Source organism: Ambystoma mexicanum, chromosome 13 (assembly GCF_040938575.1).
Source record: "Ambystoma mexicanum isolate Mex_15411 chromosome 13, UKY_AmexF1_1, whole genome shotgun sequence".
NCBI lineage: Eukaryota > Metazoa > Chordata > Amphibia > Caudata > Ambystomatidae > Ambystoma > Ambystoma mexicanum.
Window position 1 is genome coordinate 822,641,767 of NC_090938.1, and position 27,150 is coordinate 822,668,916.

The 27,150-nt window shown below is 45.7% G+C and overlaps 1 protein-coding gene across 1 annotated transcript in view; it reads left to right on the top strand.

Moving 5' to 3' along the window:
- LOC138522075 (clumping factor A-like) overlaps positions 1 to 27,150 on the top strand; it is a 74,857-nt gene that overhangs the window by 18,339 nt on the left and 29,368 nt on the right. The window contains exons 2-3 of the mRNA XM_069635314.1: positions 22,282 to 22,356; positions 23,809 to 23,892. Of these exons, the coding sequence (XP_069491415.1) occupies positions 22,282 to 22,356; positions 23,809 to 23,892 (159 nt within the window). The remainder of the gene's footprint in view (positions 1 to 22,281; positions 22,357 to 23,808; positions 23,893 to 27,150) is intronic.

The window sequence follows — 27,150 nt, forward strand, 5'->3', positions numbered from 1 at the left end:
TATCATTCCAGCAGCCAAAGAATAGTGCTCTAAGAGAAGCATAGCATGCAGTTTTCAAAGGTAAAGGATGAATATACCAAACTAGCCCCTTATCCCCGTGTTGCGGTAAATGTGAACAGACCCAACAATTAGATCTGTTAAAAATGGCATGTGTAGCATTCATAGGGCCTGATCACGACCTCGGCAGTAACCCTTAAATCCGGCGGTAGCGCTATTACCGCCGGATTTAAGGGTCCGCCGAATCAGGGCTTCGGCGGATTTCGCCCCAGCTCTTGGCTGGGGGGAAATCCGCTGAAAATTTGCGCTATTACCGCCGGCGGGAAATCCGCCGGCGGTAAGAGCGCGAATTTTCCCCATTGAGCCCAATGGGGAATGGGGCATTCCCGAATGGGCTCAATGGGGAATGGGGACTTCCAAGTCCACCCAACTCGTGATCCCGCGCTATTAGCGCCGGGGGCTATAGCGGTCGCGCTAATAGCCCCCACGCTAATAGCGTTAGCGTTACCGCCGAGGTCGTGATCAGGCCCATAATAAGTAATAGTGTATTATTATGATATCTCTGTCTGTGCTGAGAGTCTCTAGGAGATAGAGTGTTCAGATGCACGAAAGGAGTAGAAACAGTAAGTACATTTTCAATAGACAACAAATTCTCAAACGGATGTACTTCTTCTAGGTACCAGAAACCTAAGACAATGACTATTGTGAAACCAATTAACATTAACACAACAATATGTTTTCGGGGCCCACACATCTAAATGTTAATTTTTGCAGCTGGTCAAACGTTCTCCTATCAGTCCTGTACGAGCAGAAGCGGTTGCAGGCATTGTAGTCTTCACTCGAAAACACCAGTGTTCTTTGCTGGCGACCTCCAGGCCGAGCGTTTTCTTAGTCCTTCCACAAACCCTAGCCAACAGAATCCCCTTTTGAACAATTGATCAGGCCAAAAGGACAAGCCCTTCGATGATTTTCCTCGATAGCACAGTTGAACCGTGCAGTAAGTCTATTTCGTCGGACGCAGATCGTACCTTGTGCTCCCTGGTACTGAGTGATCTGTGAACAACGTGTCGTCACTTCTCACTGGAAGTGGCGAATGATCGGAAGCAAGGTTAGGGACACAATTAGGGACACCTTCCAGAAACAAAATGGTTGGAGAGTGTTTAGATGAAATGGCTGTTTCCCCAGACCTCACAGGCTCAGGGAGAATCTCCGACGCACTCTTGATGCTGGTTGCTGCTTCGGGATTGTTGGTTACAGCATTGGTGAGGGGTTCTGCTTCTTCTGTATAGTGTGGCACTGGGTGTGGAATCCTCTTGGCATGTGACACATGGATCCAATTCTTCCAGCCTGCTACCCGCACTGCAGTCTGTGTAACCAGCAGGACTTGGAAGGGGCCCTGCAACGAGGTGTGAGGCAAGAAGATCACTCAAATGTTTTCACGAGGATCCACTCCCCAGGTCGTATGCTGCGACCTGGACTCTCGTACCGTACAGGTAAAGCCTCTCGCAGCTGGTGATAAATCAAATACAGGTTTTTAGTTAACTGGCCACAATAATCAGAGAGAAGTACATTTTCGACATCTCGCAACGAACGACACTTCGGAACATTCCAAATATCAGCAGGCCTCCCCATAACCACCTCAAAGGGAGAGAGCCCAGTTTTAGTTTGAGGGGTTGTTCGCATAGATAACAAAACAATTGGTAAGGCGTCCGGCCATTTTAGTTTGGTGCCGGCACACGTTTTAGCGAGCTTGTTCTTGATGATGCTGTTGTGTCTTTCCACTAATCCAGCACTCTGAGCGTGTCTAGCCGAATGGAACCGTTTATTGATCTGTAATCCCGCGCATATCTGCAGAATTACAGCAGCGATAAAGTGTGGACCATTGTCCGACCAGATGACTCACGGTAACCCATATCTCGGGAGATATTCCATTAACATAGTCTTTGCCGTGGTCATAGCTGTAGCATCTTTGACAGGAAAAGCCTCGACCCATTTCTAAAATCACAGATAACGACTAACACATATTTAAAATTGTTGCAACGCTCCATCTCAATAAAATCAAAATGAATGACCTCAAAGAGGACAGAAGGTGGGCCAAAACTACACCTAGGAGTTGCCGTGCCCTTTCCCACACTATGCTGTAAACAGATCATGCATTCCTGAACTAAGCGTTCAGCTACTTTAGAGATTTTGTCATTTACCCATACTTTTGGCAACATTTTAGTGATTTTACGGGCACATATATGTGTGGGACCATGAGCCATAACAACCATCATCATAATGTATGCGTCAGCCACTTTCCTTCAACTTTGTCCACCCAACACCCATCATCATCAAGTTTCCCCAAGCCCTCAGCCCATTTTCTAGACTCTTCTAATGTGGCATTGGCTTTGATATTCCTTACGGAATCAATACCCTCATCCATAGTATAGGCATTTGTGGCTTCCCTTGAAGTATACATGTCTGAAGAGAGATCAGTGGCAGTCTGTTTGGCTATCTGGTCAGCAAAAGCGTTCCCTTTTCCTACATCGTCTACAATCTTCTGATGCACTTTGCATTTTATGATAGCTAACTGAGTATGGAGTGCAAGTGCTGAGAGTAGCCGTACTATCAAGGAGCCAGGTTGGATTTTTGTAACATGTGAAGTCAAGAAACCTCTTTCTAACCAAAGTCTACCAAAGTTGTGAATCACCCCAAAAGCATACTGACTGTCAGTATATACATTTACTGTAAACCCTTTGGAAAGTTCAAAAGCTCGGGTCAATGCTATAATCTCTGCGGCCTGCGCGGAGTTATACGTGATTCTCTTGGTTTCCACGAGCGTGCTCAATGTAGTGAGTGGATGTACCATCCGGGAGTTTGAAGCAGGAGCCATCACAAAACAGCTCCCCTTGTGGATTATTCAAACGAGTATCCTTCAGATCAATTCTACCCTTTGTCTCTTGTTCAGTAGTGTAAAGGCAGTCATGTGATTCTTTGTCACTGCAAGCAGTACCTTGCGGAAAAGGTAAAAGTTCAGCCGGATTTAAACAGACAACACCTCTTAATTTGTATGTGCGGTGCAAACAAGATCAATTCATATCTCGTTAATCGTGCGGAGGTGAGGTGTTGCGTTTGAGTCCTGTTCAGTAGAACATCTACAGAGTGAGGTACCATTAGGGTTAAAGCATGGCCTATGACCATCCCCTCGCTCTTGTTTTACGGACGCAGCAGCAGCAGCGACAGCTTGCAAACATCTTGGCAAAGCGCATGCTACAGGATCAAAGGCAGAAGAAAAGTAGCCACACGGCCTATTTTTCCCTCCATGTTCCTGCATTAATACAGCAAAAACACATCCATCACATTTATGCACATACAACACAAAGGCCTTTTCATAGTTTGGTGTGCCCAAAACCGGTGCCGAGCACAATGCAGTCTTGAGCAAATCAAATGCACGCTGGTGTACCAAGTTCCACGGAAATGGCAAAGAAATGCCCTTCTTTGTCAAAGCCAAAATTGGTTTGATCACTAGTGAGAAATTGGGGATCCACTGCCTACAGTAAGAAGCCATTCCTATCAAGGCTCTAACTTCTTTCAGCGTATTTGGGACAGACATGCTAGAAATTAGTTTTATCCGTTCAGGCGTCAACCTTCTTCCCTCCTTTGACAGGAGATAGCCTAAATAGGCGACCTCCTGACAATAATATTTAAATTTTTTAAGCGGAGCTTTGTGTCCATGTTTAGCCGCCAAGTGAATAAGTAACAACACAGTGCCCTCCTTACAAGCGCTCTCTGAGTCAGCAGCTAAAAGCAAGTCATCAACATATTAAAGCCGTGTACAAGTAGAGGGCAACTCAAGGGTATCAAGCTGCTCTTTCAAAGCCCTACTATAGATGCTTGGACTTTCCATGTAACCTTGTGGTGCATGGGTGAAGGTAAACAAACGTCCCCCTAAGGTGAACGTGAACAAGTATATACTGTATTTGTGTATTGGAATCCTAAAGAAAGCATTCTTCGGATCCACAACAATAAAGTAAGTAGCTGAAGCCGAGATCATAGTTAAAATTGTCGTCACATCAGGCACAATTGGAAATTGTGGAGCAACAATCTTATTCATGGCACGCAAATCAATTATGAAACGAAAGGGAATTGCATTATCGCCTTTCTTGTACATGGGCAAAATCGGACTATTGCACAAACTACCTGCAATTTCCTCAATCACCCCTCGATGCACAAAATCGGAGACAATGTATTTCAAAGCTTGCTCACCATCAACTGAGATCTTATACTGAGGAATATGTGGCAACTTTACTCCATGTTTCAAGACAATTTTAACAGGTTCAATCTGTAAAACACCAACATCATTATCATCAATAGCCCATAAACACTCCGGAACATCACTGAATTCCGGCGGCAAAGGTCTGGTCAAGAATTGAGAGACAAAAAGTTGCTGTGGTGAAATCGTCAAACACACTCCGTCAGGAGAACAGTGAATTACCAAATTTAATTCCTTCAACAGATTCAACCCCAACAAATTCTCTCCACAATTGGTAGTTAAAAGAAATGGACTATGGTTTGTAAAGGGACCCAAAGAAATAGGTATCGGCGAAGAAACCGGACAAACAACTGGTGTGCCGGAAAACCCTACAGAAACATTGGTTTGCCCTGACAGTGGAATGTTTGGAACCCGAGAATGGCCAATGGAACACTTTTGTGCCCCTGTATCTATCAAGAATAGATGTTTCCTATTTCCCACTAACATTTCAACGTAGGGACCTTTCTGATTAATGGGAATAGGCGTTGGTTCCAAACCCTACTTCGGGCAATCCTAGCGAAACAAAATGTCATCAAAAGGAAGTTCTTCAGAGAGGTAAGCTGCAGAAGGATGATCAAACATGTTTCTATGGTCCACACTCAATGCCTGATTATCCTGCGAAAAAGGCTGCTGTGAATCCTGTGAAAACTGACCTCTACCAGGACCCCCTACACCTGGGCGGCCTCTGGATCGTCTACCCATATTCCCAAATGTGTTATTTAACCTCTGTCGGAGGATCGGGCGTTGTGCACACCAATGACCCTCTTGTCTACAATAAGCACACTGGTTAATGTTTACAGGACCGAAGGGCGCATTACATTGTGGAACATACTGACCTCTAAATTGCGTACTACCCCCTCTAGGGCCTCTAACAATTTGCTGCAATAGTACTTTTGTCTTCAAATCCCCTTTTCTCTTTTCAACTCTTTCCTTTTCGTTATTGACACAATTCTCGTAGTACTGAGCCGTGTGCAATACTTCTGATTGAGATTTCGCTTGCCAAGCGCTCTCGGAGGACATCATTTGCGATTGGATGTCAGGCAGCAATCCACGCACAAATTAGTCCACGAATAATCTTTTCCCTGACTCTGTGCCTAAGTCTTGTCCACTGAAATCTGAAAATACCTGTTCGAACCAATTAAAGAACTCAGTAGCACCCTCAGATTTTCCTTGGACACAGTAAGCTTGTCCCAAATAATTCTCTTTTCAGGAATTATAGTTTTCAATTTCATAACTATTCTGTCAGGCAAAGTTAGAATTACCTCAGGCGGTCTTTCGCCAGCTGGCCTTTCTCCATCGAGTGTAACCATGTTAGTCCATGTATCTCCTAACACTGGTATATCATCCACAGTTCTAATCTGCTTCCACAGATCAACAGGCAGGAGTACGGGAAATAACAAATCGATATCACTTAAGGTGAATACCGATGATTGCAAAACAGACTATATTTCTTTGTAGAACCCTGTCGGATTCTTCCTAATGTCGGGAATAGACTCTTTATTGGTGTTCACTTCCTGTCTCCAGAACGGGACCTGAACAAACTGTAACACGTAATGTGCAGGGATATCTTGTGCTGGTGCTCCTGTTGCAACATTAGCAGGAATCTCTACTTTTGGGACAAATGTTGGAGGACCTCTCTCATAGGCAACTGAGAAGTAGGCAACTCCGAACGCTTACTAAGCAACAGGGCTAAATTCAGCGCTAAAGCAGCCGAAGAAGTGTCAAATGAAAAAGCTCTCTTGTAAATACTCAATAACTCTGCGGGACACCAAATCATTCTTTTTACCCACTCATCCTGTAGGTATTCTACCATTACCTGTATCACTTTCCTCTGCATTTCTGGCGTATACTGACTATATGTGTCATATACTTCAATGGGAGTTATCGACGTGTCTGAGACTCATCTAATTGCGTCTTTCGTACAAATCTGCGTTTCCTCATTTGTCGATTTACGAAAAGGAAGGAACCGTTTCTGCACGAATATAACGTCCAAACTATCACCATCTTCGTCTTCATTCCGTAACTTTTCCAGCTCCCTTCTACACTCAAGAACCCTCTCAACATGCTCTTGTACTTTCTCTGCAGTATCTCGTGAGAATGCTAAGGTATTCAGATCCCTCAATCCTTGTGAGAGATCTATACCATTTAACCTGTCCTACATTACACACAAATGAATCCCTAATCCCTCAATGAAAACGTTTTTCTCAGGAAAATTGTCTATATTGGAAAGTGTAGCAAAAACATTAGCTTGACCACCCTTCTCCATACAATGCTTAGCCCACTCAGTTAACTCACATTCTTTCTCTGGAAACACAGTATTACGTGTTACAACCCTCAATCCCACTCCCCGATCTACTACAAGCGGTATAGAACCACTTGGAAGAGGGAGAGTAGGCAAGTTTTGAACATCAAGGAACAAAGGTGCTATTACTGGTACAGCAGGCAAAGGTGGAGGAGCAGGTGAAGGAGCAACGACAAAAGGAGGAACAATGACTGGAGGAAGAGGAACAGCAGGAGGAACAATAGGATGAGGAATAACAGCAGGGAGAGGCAAAGCAGCTGGAAGAGGAACATACGGAGGTGGCGCAGTGGCACCAGGCCTTCGTTCATTTAACAATTTATCGATAAGTTCGGCAGAAACATGTAAGTCTTTAGAAGGATAGATTTTCTGGATACCAACTGATAAAGCCCTATCCATATTCCTAGCTGAATCCGACTGTTTATTTTGGTCATATAACAATGCTTTTTCGGCGTTCGTCATATGAGGGCGTGCATGCTTTTCTCTACTCTTGAGCTGCTGCAAAGCTTCTTTCTTCCAATTCTGAAAGATGTCAAATGCTGCAGGTCTAGCCTTTTTCTTCAATAATATAGATTCTAAGTATTCAATATGTGGGATTTCAAAACTACCATTGATTGGCCACTGAAGTTCAGAAGCATGTCTAGTTTGTCTGTGCCAACTATCATTAAATACTATACTACCAATGCCGTGCTTACAGTACATAGTACAGGCCGGCGACCCCTCCATTGGTGCCGGTCGGCCAAATTCCAAAGATTGTCTGTCCTTGTGGAATAATGTCCTGAAACAGGCAGACAATTTCTCAGGCATATCAGAATACTTGTATTACCTGGTCAATAAATGTACTTGCAAGAACAATGCCCCAAAACAAATGATCAGGATACTTAAGAATCGGGTCACGACTCACCTGATCAAATCCTAAGGAGGTCCGATCGGATACAAAGTTTTCTAACAAAGTTTACCTCGTGTTTGGTGATTTCAGCAAATCTGCCCACCTCAATATATGGACCCTCGTCAAGATGCCGACTCGGACCGCGTGCTCACCGTCCAGGGATTGGGCCGTGCAGCGCTGCTAAGGTTTCGCTTCTCATCCAAGAAAGGGGCCCCCTTTTACAGCGTCCGATCCCGGCCCGATAGCCGCGTCAACCTTCAACGAGCTGGCATCAATCTTGAGGGTCCCTATTCGGGCGCCATTTGTAAAAGCAAAAAGAGAATATCGAGGCTGAGTACCTTCAAAGGAAATACACCGAACACAGGTTATAAAGATTCACAGATCTTTATTCAAAGTAACTGAACAGTTTTCAAAGGAACAAAGTATCAGATAGCCATCAGGCCCTCAGTACATCACAGCGAATACCAGCCCTGTTCGGTGTGAGCAGTGAGTGGGACTGTACATCAGAATGTTCATGCTTTTATGCAATTTCTTAACATGATGTCCAGCCCATTTGCAGGTTAACCATTTCTCGGGCTAGGGGTTCATGCCGAGTTTGTCTCTAATTTATTCATCTATAGGCATATGGATTATTCTTAATACATACTCCAATAGGTTACAATAGCAACAGTGTGTCTTTGGATTCAACATTAAGCCTTTGTACATATTCTATACAATATAGTTAAACAAGTGTTCACATTCAGCATTTGAACAGTATTGTACTTAATATATGTTTGCGGATTAGTATCGTTGGCACAGGTAATCCTTGATCTACAGGTCAACGAAGGACAAGGTCTCATTACATGACCCTAACATTTGGCCTACGGGCAGTTTAGGCATTAATTTAGACTCAAGGGTCAAGACGGCCATTTTACAAGCATAAGATTTTATGCTTAAGCCCACCATTTTAGAACACAGGGTGACTTTGGAGTGAGAATCAAAATGGAGGATGAACCGAAAATGGCGACCAAATCGATCTAAGGTCAGAACCTTGCAACGCGGATTTCTTTGCAGAGCGACTGGGCTTAGGCCAATATATAAAATAAAGAAGGCACAATATGATTTCCGGTCTAACAGTGTGAGTGTGAGCGGTCCTCTGCATCATTGCACTGATTATGTTCTTCGTGTGAACTGGTGTGTGTCTGATCCATGTGCTTGGTGGCATGTGTGTTCTTGTCTGCTGGCTATGTTGTCATGGCATCTCTAACGATGGCGGTTTTCGTGCGTGGTGCCTAAACAAGTTGGTCCATATGGTTAGTGTCGGCACCGTCTGAGGTCCTAGCCCGAGGTTGGGATGCCTGGGGGTGCGGGGCGTGGCCACGGTGGATCTTGACGTCTGGGGCAGCAGTGAGCTGGTCGAACTCCTCCCGCGGCAGGTGCTTGGGGCGTGACGTCATAGGCCATGGTCTGGACGAGAATCAGGGGAATGAATCATCTTCTCTTCACCTGCTGATGAGGCTGCATCCTCCCTCTTTTCTTCTCTCTTCTTCTCTTGATAGGCACTGCACTACCCTACATCACCCTTTCTTCCTACTCGTAAATCTTCTCAACCATGGCTCTCCCCTCATCTCTGTGCCGTCTTCTCCGTCGTCTCGAAAGACACTGGCTTAAGACCAAATCTACAGTGGACTATTCCTCATACTTTGCTTACCAATCCCTCTATGATGACTGTTTACTTTCTGCTAAACACTTATATTTCTCTGATCCCTTACAGACACATTCTGCTTAGCCTTAATGGCTTTTTCACATTTTTTCTCGTCTTCTTTCTCCTCCCACCCCTAATTACTCTGCTAGTTACAATCTTTCAGCCTCTGACTTTGCTCAATTCTTTTCCTCCAAGGTGGCTTCTGTTCGTTCTGATATTGAAGGCTCGACCTCTCTCATACTCTTGACATCTTTCACTCCCACCTACCCCTCTTCTGTTACCTGCTTTAAACCTATCTCTAATGCAGATACCTATTTTCTATTGGTTAAATCCCACCCCACTGCCTCTCCTACTAGTCCAATTCCCTCGGCACTCATTCCCAAAGTTTATCCACTTCTGGTGTCTTACCTCACTTCATTTTTCAATATCTGTCTCTCGACATCAATCTTTCCCTCATCTTTTAAGCATTCTTCCATTATCCCAATGTTAAAGAAATCTACTGCCGACCCCTTGCTTGTCTCAAACTTACATCCTATTTCTTTACTACCCTATCTTTCAAAATTACTTGAATGGTTGGTCTACTCTCAAGTTCTACTTTCGTCTCTAATTATTCGATTCTTCCTCAATTTCAGTCTGGCTTCCGTCCTTGTCACTCTACAGAAAGCCCTCGTCTGTCCATTCTGAAAACACTACTTATTGCACGCTACTCTAAACATTCTTCTCTTCTGGATCTGTCTGCTGTATTTGACACTATTGATCATTCCCTTGTACTGGCGTCTCTCTCATCCTTTAGTTTCACAGGTTCTGTTCTTTCTTGGTTCTAATCATACTTGTCTAAAAAAACATTTTCTGTCTTCTGGGCTGGCAAATCATCAGACTTTTTAATGCTCGCTCATGGTGTTCTACAAGGGTTAATCTTGGCCCCTTTTCTGTTCTTCCTCTATACTTTCCATCTTGCTGCCATTATTTCTTCATTTGGCCTCCCCCACCACTTCTATGCTGATGACACTCAACTTTTCCTTTCTTTCTCCCCTTTCTCCTCTGATATTCACCATCCTCCCTCTACTTGTCTGTCAGCTATCAAATCCTGGATGTCTTCTCACTATCTCACGCTCAATGCTGGGAAAACAGAGGTTCTCTTTTTCCTTGTTAACACTCGTCACCCTTCTTTTCCTTTGCCTTGTATTTCGTTTCCCCCACCCCAGCTTCAAATCTCCCCTACGGCTCGAAAGCTGGGGCTTTATCTTGACTGTACCCTATTCTTTTCTCACCATATTTCTCTAGCATCACATGCCTGCCGCTATCATCTATACAATACCCGTAAGGCTCACCCATTTCTCACTTATCAAGCTTCAAAGCTGCTGATTACTTTCCTGATCTTTCCCTGACTCTTCCGTTGTTCCACTGCTCTCTTTGGTCTCCTAATCTCACGTCTTGCTCCTCTGAAATGTGTCTTTAACACATCTATTTTCCTTCCCTGTCTTCCCTCCTTTTGAGATTCTATCTCACCCTCCCTCACTTCCCTCGTCTGACTGTCTTTTCACTCTCAACTCAAATTTAATTTCTTATGTCTTGTCTTTAAGTCTCTCTACGGTCTTGCTCATGACTATCTTTCTGTTCTGGTATTTTTCTATATCCCTTCTCGTTCTCTTCACTCCTCTTCTCAGTTTCTTCTAGTGGCCCCTCGCCCCCCATGTTCTCAATCTCACTTTTCTTCTTTTAGCTCCATTACACTGGAAAGTTCTCCCTTACTCTCGACGCTCTATCGCTGCCTATCCTCTATTTCGTAAGCCACTGAAGTCTCATTTTCTCCAACACGCTTAATATGATTGATCATTTTCACTGACTAAGTCCATTCACTTTTATTGTATTCTGTTTCTCTGTACAGCAATTTGGCTTAAGGCGCTATACAAAATATTAATAAATACAAATAGAAATAGACATACGATAAGGAATGTGGGGCTGTATTTAGCATATTATGATTGTAGCTGGTGTGTGTGTGAGCACATATGGCAGTAACTGACCTTACGCGTCTGTGCTGGCTTCTGAAGGCAGTGTTCCGGAAGTTTGTTCTGATGAGTGTTGCTGTATCAGTTCATGACCCTACTCATGTCATATCAAGGCAGCGGTCTAGGTGAGCGTGAGTAGTAGCTCCATTAGCTCTTTGTCTGCTTTAGTCACCTTCACCTGGGGTGCAGGTTACTTTGTAAGCTCTGCTGTTGTGGGTCCTATAGCTTCAAGCACTCCTCATGCTATCTTTGATCTCTTCTCATCGTAGATATAGTAGAGTATTGATTTCGGCCATTGGAATTTATTGGAAAGTACAATGTTGCCTGTAGTTTCGCCCATCTACCGGTTGAAGTCAGGCCTGGTTCAGCCCGGACACCTTCACTGGGAGCCACTGGTTAGCAATGACATGTTGCAATGGTGTTCTACAAAGGAGTGTATCCAACTCTAATCCTGATAGGCCCAGGCACCCTTCAGCTAATCTCCCAAATAGAAATCCCACCTTGAGAACCTCTTTATTGAGCACTCCTCTGACATCTGTCGGGGTCTACCCAGTGAGGCTAGGATCCTGAACCTCTCACTCCATCGCCAGCAATGAAATGAATGCAGAGGGCCCCGGGAATAAGGCAAAGAGTTGTTGGCCTGGTCTTGGATTCTGTAGGAATTAACTGGAAGAGGAATACAGAGCTCTGCACTGGTGTATTGCTCGCCCAGAGTGCACGGACAGTCATTAATCACCAGCGCAATTGCAGAGCCAATACTTTGAACGCAGGCAGACAACGCAATGACTTACAACCACACGCACGCTTAGAAAATAATGAGCACTTATACCGCAATTTATTCATAGCTTGGAAGCAACAAGTGATAACACAGAAATTAATCACAGAAAAGACAAAGAATTCAAAAGAAAATACATCACCGTGGGCGTAACTGAATCCCTCATCGCGCCAGAAGCGGCTGGAAGACCCCAGTAACAGCCAGGCCGAGAGCACAACAGCCCACAGGTATGCCGGACAAAGGCGTCCCCCTTCCGACTGAGGTCTTTGTACTTATCTCATCTGACCGTTGAGGGGTCCCGCATATATGCACTCCTCAAAAAGGGGTGGTCATTTCTCAAACCATCTGGCAATTCACTTGCGCATTGATGAATGACCGTTGGTTGCCAGCTGGGTCAACCGACAGTAACCTCAAGGAGCAAAGCGCTTCCCTCTCCTAAAAAACGCCTTGGAAAACAGTTCTAGAACTCATCTCGAAACCTTGGCGCGGGCATAGCAAACCACAACAAATCTTGTTATCAGGTACCAGCCGGCACCTGCAGATCTTATCTTTCCCAGCGCCGTGTCCTTGGCTAAGAAGGCCTGCATTCCAGGCCCAGCAGCGAATAACGTTGGAAAACATTTTGTTTCGCAAAGCAAGTGCAGCTTTCCACTGAGGCATGGATAAATATCCATTATGGCTCTGAGTGCCCTCAGTTTAGCTCCAGCATCACAATCCACCCTTGGATATTTACCTTCCATAGCCCAGTGGCAGAGGAGCCGGTCTTTGAAACCAATGAAATATTAAAACTAAGTTGGGAATGCATTGAATACAACAACAACAAGCTATTATGATAACTAATATAATGCAAATACAAGCAAAAGCGTAACGCACTGTACCCCCAATATCAGGAATCCATGAAAATACCCAATCCCACCAATTCCCAGTTTGATCTTGGGACACATGAGAAATGAGATCCCTCAAACCTCGAATATGACTTTCAATGGATCGTGAATGGTCACTTAGATTGAAACAACACATACCTTCAACAGCGTTATAACCTAAATTATGCTTCAGCAGTAGATAACCAACAGCAGCCCTGTTTTGCAAAGTTGCTTTCTAATAACTTTGCTATCAAGGAGTAACTCTTCTAACGCTTGAGAAGTATGATTGAGTCCTTTGACTACTAAACATGCTAATTTGATCAAAGATTAGTAACCCCCAGCAGCTAAACCCTAAACTCCCACTAATGAAAGGGTTAATGCTAGAACCTCAGCTTCTGATAGCAAATACACATGTGAATCACAATCGGGGGATAGACCCACAGACTCAAAAGTTGACCTTTTGCTTCGAGATATCGCTGGGTGTAAAGGGAACACCATTAGTCCTAATCGAGTTAAGGCACATGGACCTCCGGAAATGTTAGCTGGAATATAAGTGTATGTGATGTTGCCACATGAAAAGAGCCATCCTGTTGGAAGTTTCACACGATTCAGATGACTGGCAGCTATCACTGTATGATTGCAAGACATAGTATTATTCACACTGGTACATGTGCGTGGAACTCGTGAACACAATCGTTTCTCAAACACAGTTTGATTTTTGTTGTTTGGTTAAATTGAGCTGTTGGCATTTGCCAATTTCTTTTGCATTGCATGTCATAAGGTAACACACATCGCCTTGAGTTATATTGTAGGTTATAATACGTGTCAAGTTTCTCCATTTGCGATCCGTTTCCTGGCAAAACCTGCAGTACTCATAGACGGAAAACGATTGCCTGATATCAGAATCTTGAACCAAAGAATCATTGTGCGTGACGCCGAAAATATGCTTTAGAACCGGAACTGGCGTCGGCACTGCTACTAAGCACATAGTCAGTAAGGCTTCAGCATTGGGCACGTCAGTAAGGCAAAAGTGCGTAATGTTGAGCACCTGTTGTGCCAGGTATGTCCACATATTCTCCGTTTGGGTGATCATTGGAGAATATTTTCGCCGTCCTGAAGACGCCTCTCGCATAACTGGCATCAATGTTGTTTTCACTTGCGCCTGATGTGTTTGTCGCATTCCATAAATCCATGTCTTCGGTCTGGCTGGCTTTTCGGCATCGCATAGGGCTGCTTTTGGACATCATTACTCATCATTATCAGTTTCTCCTGGATCACTGGCACAGATGTGACATTTCTCATTGGTAGCAGCATGCCGTTTGACTCTAACGAACGGAGTCCATTTAGTCCCACAATTACACCAGACAGACACAGGATCTACAAATCAAACCCAGAAAAGAGATATCAGTGTTGTAAATCACTCTCTTAGGTAACATTTGTCTGCGGGCACATATTGCCATTTCTTTCTACCGGGCTCCATCACTAAAACTACTTGGTATTTGCCTGATGCAATGACATCTGCGGGCACTGGCGGGCCACTTGGCCTTTCCACCCACACCTTCGCACCCGGTACCACACTGTCTGAAGAGCCAAAACCACGATCCCCACGGGTAGTTAACACTGTAGGAGGCTCCCCCTTCTTAATCATGGACAATTTAACAGGGATAATAATTAGTTGGGCCACTCGATCGCCCTTGTGGATCGGTAACAATTGGTCCCCACTATTCATCAGGATGACTTTGATCTCGCCTTGGTAATCGGCATCAATGACCCCTCCCAACACTTGAACTCCCTTCAATGCTAGGCCAGATCCAGGGGCAATCCATCCCATATGCTCTGGTGGAATTTGTACTCCAATCCCTGTTTCAATTACAACAATCCCTCTTGGGTCTAATCTGATTTCTTCATGGGAATGCAAGTCTACCCCTGCTGACTCTGGAGTCGCCCGATAGGGAGCTAAAGAACCCGGGGTAATTTCCCAGTACAATAGGGTTTCTCTGACTGAGTTGGGTTGAATCTGTAAAGTAGTAGTCATTAGCCGCATCAAAGGAGTTTCACGCTCATTTACAGGCCTATTGTTTAACACTTGCACCGCATCAAACACACGATCACGCCAGCCTGCCAAACTGCCATCTCCAGATTTGTGCAGCTGTTCTTTCAACAAACCATTCATCCGTTCAAACAGTCCTTGAAGCGGCTGGGTAATAAGGCACATGGTAGAGCCATTCAATACTTGTTTCCTGACAATATTCCTGAATCAATTTGCCTTTGAAGTGTGACCCATTGTCACTTTGAATCTGCAAAGGCATTCCGTAATGCAATATGATCTGATCTAACAACTTAATGGTGTTCAGTTGTGTGGCACGCTTGCACGGCAAAACCATCATGCATCCTGAGTATGTATCCACAATAGTGCATGCATACTGACAACCTTTACTGATTGGCAGGGGACCGATATAATCAATCTGCCAAATTGGACCTGGTAGTTTTCCTCTTTGCAATGTACCCTGAACAATCTGAGGGATAGGTCTATGCTGCTGGTGTTGGCACACTGGACATTGCAAAATGATTGTTTTCACTACCTCTAAAGGAATATTGATCCCTCGAGCTTGTGCCCACCTGATAGTAGCCTTTTCTCCAAGGTGCCCACATTTCTGGTGAGCCCACTTGGCCAAACCCTCCAAATCGTCTTCCTGAGCCTCCGAATCCACAGATGAAATCTTGGTGTGTTCATGCACAACAGAATTAAACCAACATTCTAATGAGTCTGTAGCACAATGCGCGTCCACATGCTACCCAGTGACTTCACTTTGTGATAACATTTCTGCAATATCTTGCCACAGTTCTTTTCCCCACAACTCTTTTGAATGAATCTTCCACCCATTCTTTTGCCAGGTTGGCAACCACACCACCAACCCATTCGCCACTGACCATGAATCTGTTTACAAATGACATCGACCAGGGGTCTCTTGTTTCAATGCCTGATAAACTGCGTAAAGCTCTGCAAACTGACTGCTCTTCCCTTTCCCTGATGTTGTCAAAATCTTTTTTGTCTTGGGATTATACGACACAGCTTTCCAGTATCGCTCTGTTCCCACATATCGGGCAGAGCCATCTGTGAACCAGGCATGCTCTGTCTGCTCCACGGTCAAATCGCCATAAGGTACTCCCCATTTCACGGGAGACTCATGTTTTTCAGGCACTTCAGGTGGTAGGTAATCTGAGGGTGGTATGTTGGCTACTTGCTCATGTACTTTTGCAACTCCACCCTTCCCTGATTTGTCTCTGTCTTGAATGTACCATTTCCATTTAATTATGCTGGCTTCTTGAGCATTTCCTATTCAAGGTGTTTTAGGAGATCTCAGTGCCCATTGCATAATCAGTATTTCTGGCTTCATCAATACATCATGGCCCACTGTCAATTGTTCGGTATCAACAAGGGCCCAATAACATGCCAGCAACTGCTTCTCAAACGGAGTGTATGAGTTACCGCATCGGGTAACTTACGACTCCAGAACCCCAATGGCACACGTTTCCTGTCCTGTTTCTGCCACACGCTCCAGTTAGCATAATTGTCTTGTACAGACACATTCAATTCCACTTCGCCTTCCTTTAATGGCCATAGATCAAGCACCTGCTGCACAGTGTATTTCGCCAAATCAAATGCTTTCTGCTGCTCTTCTCCCACTGAAACTCATATTTCTTTCGTGACACTTTGTAGAGGGGGGCCAGTATCTGCCCTAAATGGGGAATGTGCTGTCTCCAAAACCCAAACAGCCCTATGAACTGCTGAGCTTGCTTTTTGTTCATTGGAGTGGTGAACTCAAGTATTTTCTGTCGGGCCTTAGGCACCATTTCTCGATGCCCATTATGCCACTGAATCCCTAGGAATATCACTGTTTCAGTTGGGCCTTGAATTTTATTCGGGTTAATCTCCCACCATTCCTTCTTCAATCCTTCCATAATGACTTCTAATTGGTTTTGCACACTGCGCTCATCCTTGCTCTGAATCAAAATATCATCAATGTAGTGAGAGATTTGTATGTCAGGTTAACACAGTATCTTGTCTAACTGCTCTGCCACAAGCCGGTGACAGATAGTCGGGCTATGTATGTACCCCGTAGGTAACCTTGTAAAGGTATACTGACGCCCGCTCCAAGAAAATGCAAACTGCTCTTGGCACTCTTCAGCAATTCGCACAGAGAAAAATGCATTGGCTAATTCTACCACTGCATACCAAGTCCCCTCAAACTTTTGGACATTCTCAATCAAGGTAATGGCATCTGGGACCGCGGGCACTAAGGGAGGAGTGTGTTTATTCAACTCACGGTAATCCACCGTCATCCTCCAAGACCCATCCCCTTTTTTGACAGGCCAGAGAGGATTGTTCCATGCGGTAGTAATAGGGCGTAACACACCCGCCTCCACGTACCCTTTAATGGTGTCTGAAATGTCCTTGTGCCCCCCAGGAATGCGGTATTGCTTCATTGCTACCCGCTTGGTTGCCACAGGCACTTGCACTGGGGGCATCTTCAATTTGCCTACGGTAATGGGTGTACAGATCAATGCACTCACCCCAAACTGGTACGTTTTACCTCCAAGTCCCAAAGTCAACCCTTCCAGAATGTCAAAGCCAATTATGTACTCAGGTATCAGGACAATCAACACTTAGTATTTCTGCCTAGTCAAATTGCCTATTTTCATCTCTACTTCAGTTTGTACTGTGAGGGTCTCCTTTCCCCCGAGACCTGTAGTAAAATTGTATGCCTTTGAATCGTGCTGGATTGCCATGAATCAGAGAGGCCTCCGCCCCAGTGTCTATCAATGCTCGCACAACTTGCGTATTTCCTGGCCCCCAGAAAATCTTAAGTTAACATGGGGCCGCCTATCAACTTTTATGTGAGCGTACGCTGCCGGAGCTTGGCCGTAACCCTAGTAAAATTTTGAATGAGTGTGACCTGACTCTGCCTCTAGCATTGCACTCACCACCTTCCTCAAATCAGCATATGTTGGCTGGTACGGGAAGGTGTCCCCATAGACCCTTCTTCTTGTTCTTCCTCAGGAGGAGCGGAAGGTGAGGTGTCCCCCTGTGGCTTGGTTACTACCTGTTTCTTAACCTGTTTATAGCGCTCTTTGGCTGCAAGCCCTCTCTTTTTGTATAATTCATACATTACCCTAGTTTCAATGCCATCAATTTGTTCTTGTGGCACACCATCTTTTAACAAAGCCAAAAACATGTCCTTTCTGGACACTCAGGAGTCTCTACTATCTTGCCTCTGTCTTCAGTTCTTCTTTCACTACGCCCCTCTCTCTCCCGTGGCTTGTCACTCTTGTCCCACTCCCCTAAATCTGCCAGTTGCCAAATGGCATCCACTACCTCATCAGTGGGTTTGCCCGTCATACCTACGAGCAAAGTCATAATGACACTTTTGTATGCGGCCGGAGCAGTTCTGATCACCATATTTCTAGTTGAAACTGAGAGTGGCATGGCCCCCATGTGTCCTGGAGCATCTACGTGAATTGCCTCTTTCATAGCATGCTCTCTGACCTTTTGAATCGCCTCTTTCAAAGTATACCACTTTGTTTCCTCGCTAGGCCAATCTGTGGTAATGGGGTACTTGCGGTTACATGCTTGGGCTGCTAGGTGCAACAAAGACACCTGTGAATCTTGGCCATTCTCATCAGGGGGTGGCCCTGCCCTTAAGACCTCCTGTACATTGGTGTCAGTTGACAAAGGTAGAAAATGCGGTGAGTCAGTGGAATCTACCAACAACCCTGCGGCGCCCCCATCTAGCAATCTCACCATCCATGTCAATAAAGGTTCCCCTGATTTTTGCCTCAAACAAGTAATAATTTCCCCAACCTCCTGCTGGGTGTAATCCTCCAGCATGGTTAAATCCACAACCCTACCCGCAGGATTCTGCGGGTGGGGCCCGGCTCGCCGTCTTCTAACTTGCTTAGCCACCACTGTCTTCTGATTAAATTCCGTTTTGGGATCTGGCTCATTTGCCGAGCTGCTCTCTGGACTATTTGAGTCAAAAATGTCTCCATCCCAATTATCAGGATCCCAATCCACACCTGTGGTAGCAATTACAGCTGCCACATTTCTTTGGTTGACCCCTCCCCGTCTTTTCCTATAATTATACCGGGCTACTCTGACTTCTGCCCTCTCGGCCACGGCCTGATATGTGTCAGCTTTATCTTTGAAAAGTTTCATTTGAATCTGCTGCATTAACGCAATCTGCTTTTCTGCAGCCAACTCTCTTTCCAATTACAAAATATCATTTTTCATTTCCAGATTTCTTTGATGCATTTTCCTATAGGCATGCAGGAGGACCCAACCCTGCCTACCCAGCTTGGTGCATTCCTTTCCCCTCTCTACTGAAACCTGTTATAAGCAAGACATTACATCAGACTGATCAGCATCTCCCAATCCCTGGTCCCATGTTTCAATTAGCCCCGTGCCGAATGCCTACACCTGGCCCAATTTATCATATGGGCTCTTAGCCCAGCCTGGAATGATAACATCAGAACATTCACCGCCAGCGGGAACGCTCTTTTTCCTGAACAAACTATTCATCATTGCAGTAATGTACAAAACCTCTTTATATATATATATATGTTTTCCTTTCCACACTGCAATCACTCGCGCAAGCACGCACACAATAAAAAAAACAGATTAACACAGTCCAACACTCACTGCCAAATAACTTTCACTTGCAATGTGAACAAAGCCTATCTGCGTTCAAACAGATTCTTTAATATTTGGAGCAATTCATCATAAACATCCCATCCTCGTCGCCAAAAATGTATTGCTCGCCCAGAGTGCACGGACAGTCATTAATCACCAGCGCAATTGCAGAGCCAATACTTTGAACGCAGGTAGACAACGCAATGACTTACAACCACACGCACGCTTAGAAAATAATGAGCACTTATATGGCTATTTATTCATAGCTTGGAAGCAACAAGTGATAACACAGAAATAAATCACAGAAAAGACAGAGAATTCAAAAGAAAATACATCACCGTGGGCGTAACTGAATCCCTCATCTCGCCAGAAGCGGCTGGAAGACCCCAGTAACATCCAGGCTGAGAGCACAACAGCCCACAGGTATGCCGGACAAAGGCATCCCCCTTCCGACTGAGGTCTTTGCACTTACCTCATCTGACCGTTGAGGGGTTCCGCATATATGCACTCCTCAAAGAGGGGTGGTAATTTCTCGAACCTTCTGGAAATGCACTTGTGCATTGATGAGTGACCGTTGATTGCCAGCTGGGTCAACCGACAGTAACCTCAAGGAGCAAAGCACTTCCCTCTCCTAAAAAACGCCTTGGAAAACAGTTCTAGAACTCATCTCGAAACCTTGGCGCGGGCATAGCAAACCACAACAAATCTTGTTATCAGGTACCAGCCGGCACCTGCAGATCTTAGCTTTCCCAGCGCCGTGTCCTTGGCTAAGAAGGCCTGCAATCCAGGCCCAGCAGCGAATAATGTTGAAAACATGTTGTTTCGCAAAGCAAGTGCAGCTTTCCCCTGAGGCATGGATAAATATCCATTGTGGCTCTGAGTGCCCCCAGTTTAGCTCGAGCATCACAACTGGCCCTAGCGGTACCAAGGGTAGAGTGAAGCGGGACAAGGAGAGCGGCTCTGCTGGAATTTGATGGCTCTACAGGTGAAAGGATGGTGGCATGGATGGTGGCACATTGTTGAGGTTCACTCTAGACAATAGGAAGGAGGGGGGGAGGAAGGAAATCTCTGGTGCCATAGAGAGGTGAAATGCAGGCTGTGCAGTGATGCCTGTGACGCCAAGAATGAGAGAAGGAGGGGGGGCTCAGCTAATATTCCTGGGGCACCTAACCCAAAGACTAAAGTCAGACCTCTTTTAGTCCACCTCCCTGTTCTTCTGTTAATGCACTCCTGCCCAGGTTTTGGACTTGCCGGCAAAGCTAAGGTCACCCAGCAGAGAAACCCTGGGAATTCCTCTGCCAGAAGGTTTCAGAGCATTTGACACATTTCCCTTTGGGCAATCTGCACTCACTGCCCACTGATGAGCTGGCACCTTACCCTCCATCCTGCGGGGAGCTGCTATATCAGGCTGAAGGATATACAGAGGTTACAGGTAAAAGGACAACAGAGGAACGTTCTGGTGGAGTCTTGAAAAACATTGCCCTGTCTCCTTGTCTTGTACATATGTCCATCCTTCTAAACATTGTCCTATGTCCTTGTCTTGTACATAGGTCTGTCCTAAACATTGTCATGTCTCCTGAACTTGTACATATGTCTGCCCTTCTAAACATTATCCTACCTCCTTGTCTTGTAAATATGTGCGTCCTTCTAAACATTCCCCTATCTCCTTGTCTTGTACGTATGTCCATCCTTCTAAACATTGCCCTATCTCCTTGTCTTGTACATATGTCCATCCTTCTAAACATTGCCCTATCCTTTGTCTTGTACATATGTCTGTCCTTCTAAACATTGCCCTATCCCTTGTCTTGTATATATGTCCATCTTTCTAGACATTGTCCTATCTCCTTGTCTTGTAAATATGCCCGTCCTTCTAAACATTGCCCTTGCTCCTTGTCTTGTACAGTTGTCCATCATTCTAAACATTTCCCTATCCCTTGTATTGTATATATATCTGACCTTCTAAACATTGCCCTATTCCTTGTCTTGTACATATGTCCATCCTTCTAGACATTGTTCTATCTCCTTGTCTTGCACATATGTCCGTCCAAAACATTGCCCTATCCCTTGTCTTGTACATATGTCCATCCTTCTAGACATTGTCCTATCTCTTTGTCTTACACATATGTCCATCCTAAACATTGTCCTATCTCCTGCTCGTGTACATATGTCCATCCTAACCATTGTCCTATCTCCTGGGCTTGTACATATGTCCGCCCTTCTAAACATTGTCCTATCTCTTTGTCTTGTACATATGTCCACCCTTCTAAACATTGTCCTATCTCCTTGTCTTGTACATATGTCTGTCCTAAACATTGTCCTTTCTCCTGGGCTTGTACATATGTCCGCCCTTCAAAACATTGTCCTATCTCCTTGTCTTGTACATATGTCCATCCTTCTAAACATTGCCCTATCTCCTTGTCTTGTACATATGTCCATCCTTCTAAACATTGCCCTATCCCTTGTCTTGTACATATGTCTGTCCTTCTAAACATTGCCCTATCCCATGTCTTGAATATGTCCATCCTTCTAGACATTGTCCCATCTCCTTGTCTTGTACATATGTCCGTTCTTCTAAACATTGTCCTATCCCTTATCTTGTACAAATGTCTGTCCTTCTAAACATTGCCCTATCTCCTTGTCTTGTACACATGTCCATCCTTCTAAACATTGCCCTTTCTCCTTGTTTTGTACATATGTCCATCCTTCTAAACATTGCCCTATCCCTTGTTTTGTACATATGTCTGTCCTTCTAAACATTGCCCTATCTCTTTGCTTTCCAGACTCCTATCCCGTCAGTGGGGATGAAAATAATGCGGTCCAGCAAGCCCCATGTACCAACCCATCTGGTGATCCAGGTAATCTGGGATCTGAAGGGGCGGGGGGAAGGACGGCAGGAGAATGGAGAAAAGGGAAAGCGGAGAAATGGCGAAGAGGAGAAACCAGGGGAGTGGAGAAGAGGGGAAGGCAGTAGCATGATGGGGAAGAGGGGAAAGCCGAGATTATGGAGGGCAAGAAAAGGCAGGGGAGTGGAGAAGAGAGGAAGACAGGGGGCATGTGGGGAATTGGGAAGATGGAAAGCCGAGGGTCTGGAGGGGGAGGGAAGGCAAGGGAGTGGAGAAGAGAGGGGGTCAGTGGGCAGGGTGGGGAATTGGGAAGATGGAAAGCCAAGGGTATGGAGGGGAAGGGAAAACACTGGCAGGGGAGTGGAGAAGAGTGGGAGCCAGTGGCAGGTGGGGAACTGGGGAAGATGGAAAGCCGTGGGTATGGAGGGGAAGGGAGGCAAAGGAGTGGAGAAGAGAGGGGGTCAGGGGGCATGGTGGGGAATTGGGGAAGATGGAAGTCCGTGGGTATGGGGGGGAGGCAATAGAGTAGAGAAGAGAGGGAGTCAGTGGCAGGTGGGGAATTAGGAAGATGGAAAGCCGTGGGTATGGAGGGGGAGGGAAGGTTCTGGCAGGGGAGTGGATAAGAGAGGGGGTCAGTGGCAGGTGGGGAATTGGGGAAGATGGAAGGCAGAGGGTATGGAGGGGAAGGGAAGGGAAGGCAAGGGAGTGGAGAAGAGTGCGGGACAGGGGGCATGGTGGGGAATTGGGAAGATGGAAAGCCGAGGGTATGGAGGGGATGGGAAGGCAAGGGAGTGGAGAAGAGAGGGAGTCAGTGGCAGGTGGGGAATTGGGAAGATGGAAAGCCGAGGGTATGGAGGGGAAGGGAGGCAAGGGGTTGGAGAAGAGAGGGAGTCAGTGGCAGGTGGGGAATTGGGAAGATGGAAAGCCGAGGGTATGGAGGGTAAGGGAGGCAAGGGAGTGGAGAAGAGAGGGGCTCAGGGGGCATGGTGGGGAATTGGGGAAGATGGAATGCCGAGGGTATGGAGGGGAAGGGAGGCAAGGGGTTGGAGAAGAGAGGGAGTCAGTGGCAGGTGGGGAATTGGGAAGATGGAAAGCCGAGGGTATGGAGGGTAAGGGAGGCAAGGGAGTGGAGAAGAGAGGGGCTCAGGGGGCATGGTGGGGAATTGGGGAAGATGGAAAGCCGAGGGTATGGAGGGGAAGGGAGGCAAGGGATTGGAGAAGAGAGGGAGTCAGTGGCAGGTGGGGAATTGGGAAGATGGAAAGCTGAGGGTATGGAGGGGAAGGGAAGGCACTGGCGCAGGAGTGGAGAGGGGGCAAGGCAGGGGACATATAGTGGAAGGGACAGGGGGGAGGGGGATTCAAAGGGTGTTGTTAATGCTCGTTTATTGCATCATAGTACATGGGATTGTTACCTAGGGAACAGATGTGTCCTCAGTTTAATAGAACGCATTGTATTCCTCACAGGCTACGGCGGAGGGAACGGAGCCCCCTGTAAAAGCCAGAATGACGCGCCATTGGGGGAGGCTGCCCTGACAGAGGAAAATAAAGGTGAGGAGTGGGAGGGGAGCGGTCATGACGGGTGACAATCAATGTTAATGTTAATGTTAAAGGATATTTGTACCGTGCACTATCACCGCCGGAGTGGCCCCTGGCGCTCTGGCGGCTCCGAAAGAGGAGGGGAGGGTGAGTTAGTGGGAGGAGGCAGGAAAAGTGCAAGAGAGCAGTGATGTGCTGGTGGCAGCCTCAGCCCGCTGGGTCCGTTGGCTGGGCCTGGGGTGTTTTTCAGCCTGTAGACGTGTACTGTTGTGCGAGTCTTTGTGTGTTTATGTTTTGTTGTTGCAATGTAGTGAAGTTTGTGTGGTTTGCTGTGTTGTAGGTTTGTGGTTGTGTTTGGTTTGGAGTATGAGAGGTGTATGCTGAGGGGGAAATTGTTAGTGCAATTGGTTAGTTGGAATCTTTATCCTAACTATGAGGCGTTCTGGTTCTGTGATCTCCCAAGGTGGGGTTCAGGAGCACCCCTGCGTCCTTGTCCTGAACTGAGTTCGAACGGCCTTTGAGATTTTTTTTTTCTCTTCTTCCTCCTCCCCCCAGCTTCCCACGCAGCCCTACCTGTTTTCACTTCTCACTTATATGGCCAGTGCATTGGCCAAGCATCCCCAACTAAGGTAGTGTGGTGAATGCCAATATCCTGAATAATTCCACAACAGTGGTGCCTGAGGGTGACTGAGGAGTGAGTGCGGGTGTTGGGTGGGGTTGGGTGAGTTGTTGACTCTGTCTTCATGGGTGTGGCCTGCGTTCCACTCTGCCTGGCGTCCTTTGTCCAGGTGCCGTGGAAGCTTCTCCTAATAGCAGGTTGTCCACAGTCAGTTCTGGGAGTTGTCTGTGTCCACTTCTGTTTAGTCATCCCTTAGCTTTCTGTTTCGGTTTTCAGTTGGAGTCTATGGTGTTGAAGAGCAAGGTTTTTAGTAATTTCCAAAGTTTTAGGTGATTTTTGGTGTTTCTAATTTCTTTCGGGATGTTGTTCCTGGTTTTTACGGCTAAGTGGTAGAAGGAGGTGCCTCCAAGTTTTTTCTTGAGGTATGGTTTTGGTTCCAGGCGGATTTCGTTACTTGACCTGAGGAGTCTTGTTTGCTTGTGGATGGTTATTTTCTTTTGTAGGAATTCTGCTCCTTGTCCACTGATTGCCCTGTGTCTTATGCACATTGTTTTGAAGGTGATGCAATGTTTTACTGGGAGCCAGTGTAGTGTTTTTAGGGCAGGAATGATGTGTTCTCTTCTCGATAGTTTGAGGAGTAGTCTGGCTGCTGTATTTTGGATCCGTTGTAGTTTCTTCAGGATGTATTCTGGTATTCCAAGGTAGAGGCTGTTTGCATAGTCGATATTTGACATGATGAGGGCGAATAGTGAGTGTTTTGTGCCCGAAGGAGAGGAAAGGTAGGATTCTTCTTGCCGTGTGGAGGAGGAAAAAGCATTTCTTGACTGTTGCAGTTACTTGTGGCTCTAAGGTTAGGGTGTTGTCCATCAGGACTCCTAGATTTTTTACTACCTCAGATGGTTGTGGTGCGGTTCCCATTTCCTTTGGCCAGGGGATGGTGGTTTCGTTCGCTTGGTCTTTGGATATGATCATGATTTCTGTCTTTCCTGGGTAGATTTTCAGGTTGTTGGCATTCATCCAGTTGAAGACTTCTTTTAGACACTCGATCAGGGTTGAATGATCGGCTTGGGTGTCTTTGATTTTGGAGATGATTTTAGTATCATCTGCGTAGTTGTAGCACGTAATGTTGTATTTTTTGAAGATTCGGATAACTGGAGTCTGGTAAATGTTGAAGTACAGTGGTGATAGTGAGGATCCTTGTGGCACTTCACAGTCGTTAACTCTTGGAGTGGATTTGAAGGGTTTCATCCATACGGTTTCTGATCTGTCTGCTAGGAATGACTTAGCCCAGAGCAGTGCTGTGTCTGCTATGCCTATGTCTTCTAGTCTTTTGGTCAGGGTGTCATGACCGTGTCGAAGGCTGCGGAGAGGTCGAGTAGAATGATTGCCGAGGTTGTGTTCGAGTCTGCATTAATTTTTAGGTCGTCCCAGATGGATAGTAGCCCTGTTTCTGTTCCTCTAGCGGGTCTGAATCCAACTTGAGCTTGGTTTATCAGGTGGTGTTTTTCTACGTATTCTTGGGTTAGTTTGAATACGTAGGTTTCCAGGAGTTTTGCCGGGTAGGGGATGTTTGATATGGGTCTATAGTTGGAGAGGTTTTCTACGTCGCCACTTGTGTTTTTCATGAGTGGTCTGATATATGCTGATTTGAAAATCCTCTGTACAGTTCCTGTTGCTAGTGAAAGGTTCAGAAGGTTTCTATAGTATTCTGTTGGCGATCCTTGTGTTAGGATAGATTTGTAGATGTCTGGGGGACAGGGGTGCATGGGTGATCGTGCTTTCTTGCTGTGTTTTACCAGCATTGTGAATGCCTCTGCTAATATTTCAGGAAAGTTTTTGAGTTTGTGCTGGGGTTCTGTGATAGGTTCGCTTGGTAGTATGTTGTGGTCGGTTGGTATGTTTTGTATGGTTTGTCGGATGTCATTGATTTTTTTCTTGAAGTGGTCTGCCAGGTCGTTGCATAGTTTTTCTGAGGGAATTGGGGTGTTGTCGCTTCCTGGTGGGTTTCTCATTTGTTTAATGATGTTAAACATTTTTTTTTGTGTGTCGTTGGCATTGGTCATTCTGTCATCATAATGCCTTCTCTTCGCCTTTTGAATTTCCTTCTTGTATGTGCAAATTTGTCTCTGGAACAGTGTTTTTTTCCAGGTTGTATTCTTTCCTCCATTCCAATTCCATCATTTTGTTTTCCTTTTTCATTGTGCTTAATAGTGGGGTGAACCGTTTTGCCATGGCTCTTTTTTTTGATGGGGCAAATGGTTTTTCTGGGGTGATCTTGTCAAATCCATTTGTGTAGTATTTCCGCTTTCCCGTCTAGGTCAGCTAGCTCTAGTTCTGTGGTTGAGGGTTTGGCTAACTCCAGTTGTTCGAAAAGGTTGCCTTCTTTGACGTGTTTCTAGTTTCTTTTTGTGGTGGTTGTGGGTTTAGGAGGTTGGGTGCAAACTTGATTAGGCAGAGAGATCACGAATGGGATGATGAGATGGTCGCTCCACAGTATTTGTATCGGCGGTGCTCTTGTGATGTTCCTAGGTGAAAATTGCATTGATTGTGTGTCCTGCTAGTGTGTTGCCCCTCTGACTAGTTGTCATAGTTTCATGGTGGTGGGTTGTTACATCAGTGAGTTTTGGGAGTTGGCGCGACTGTCTTCAAAC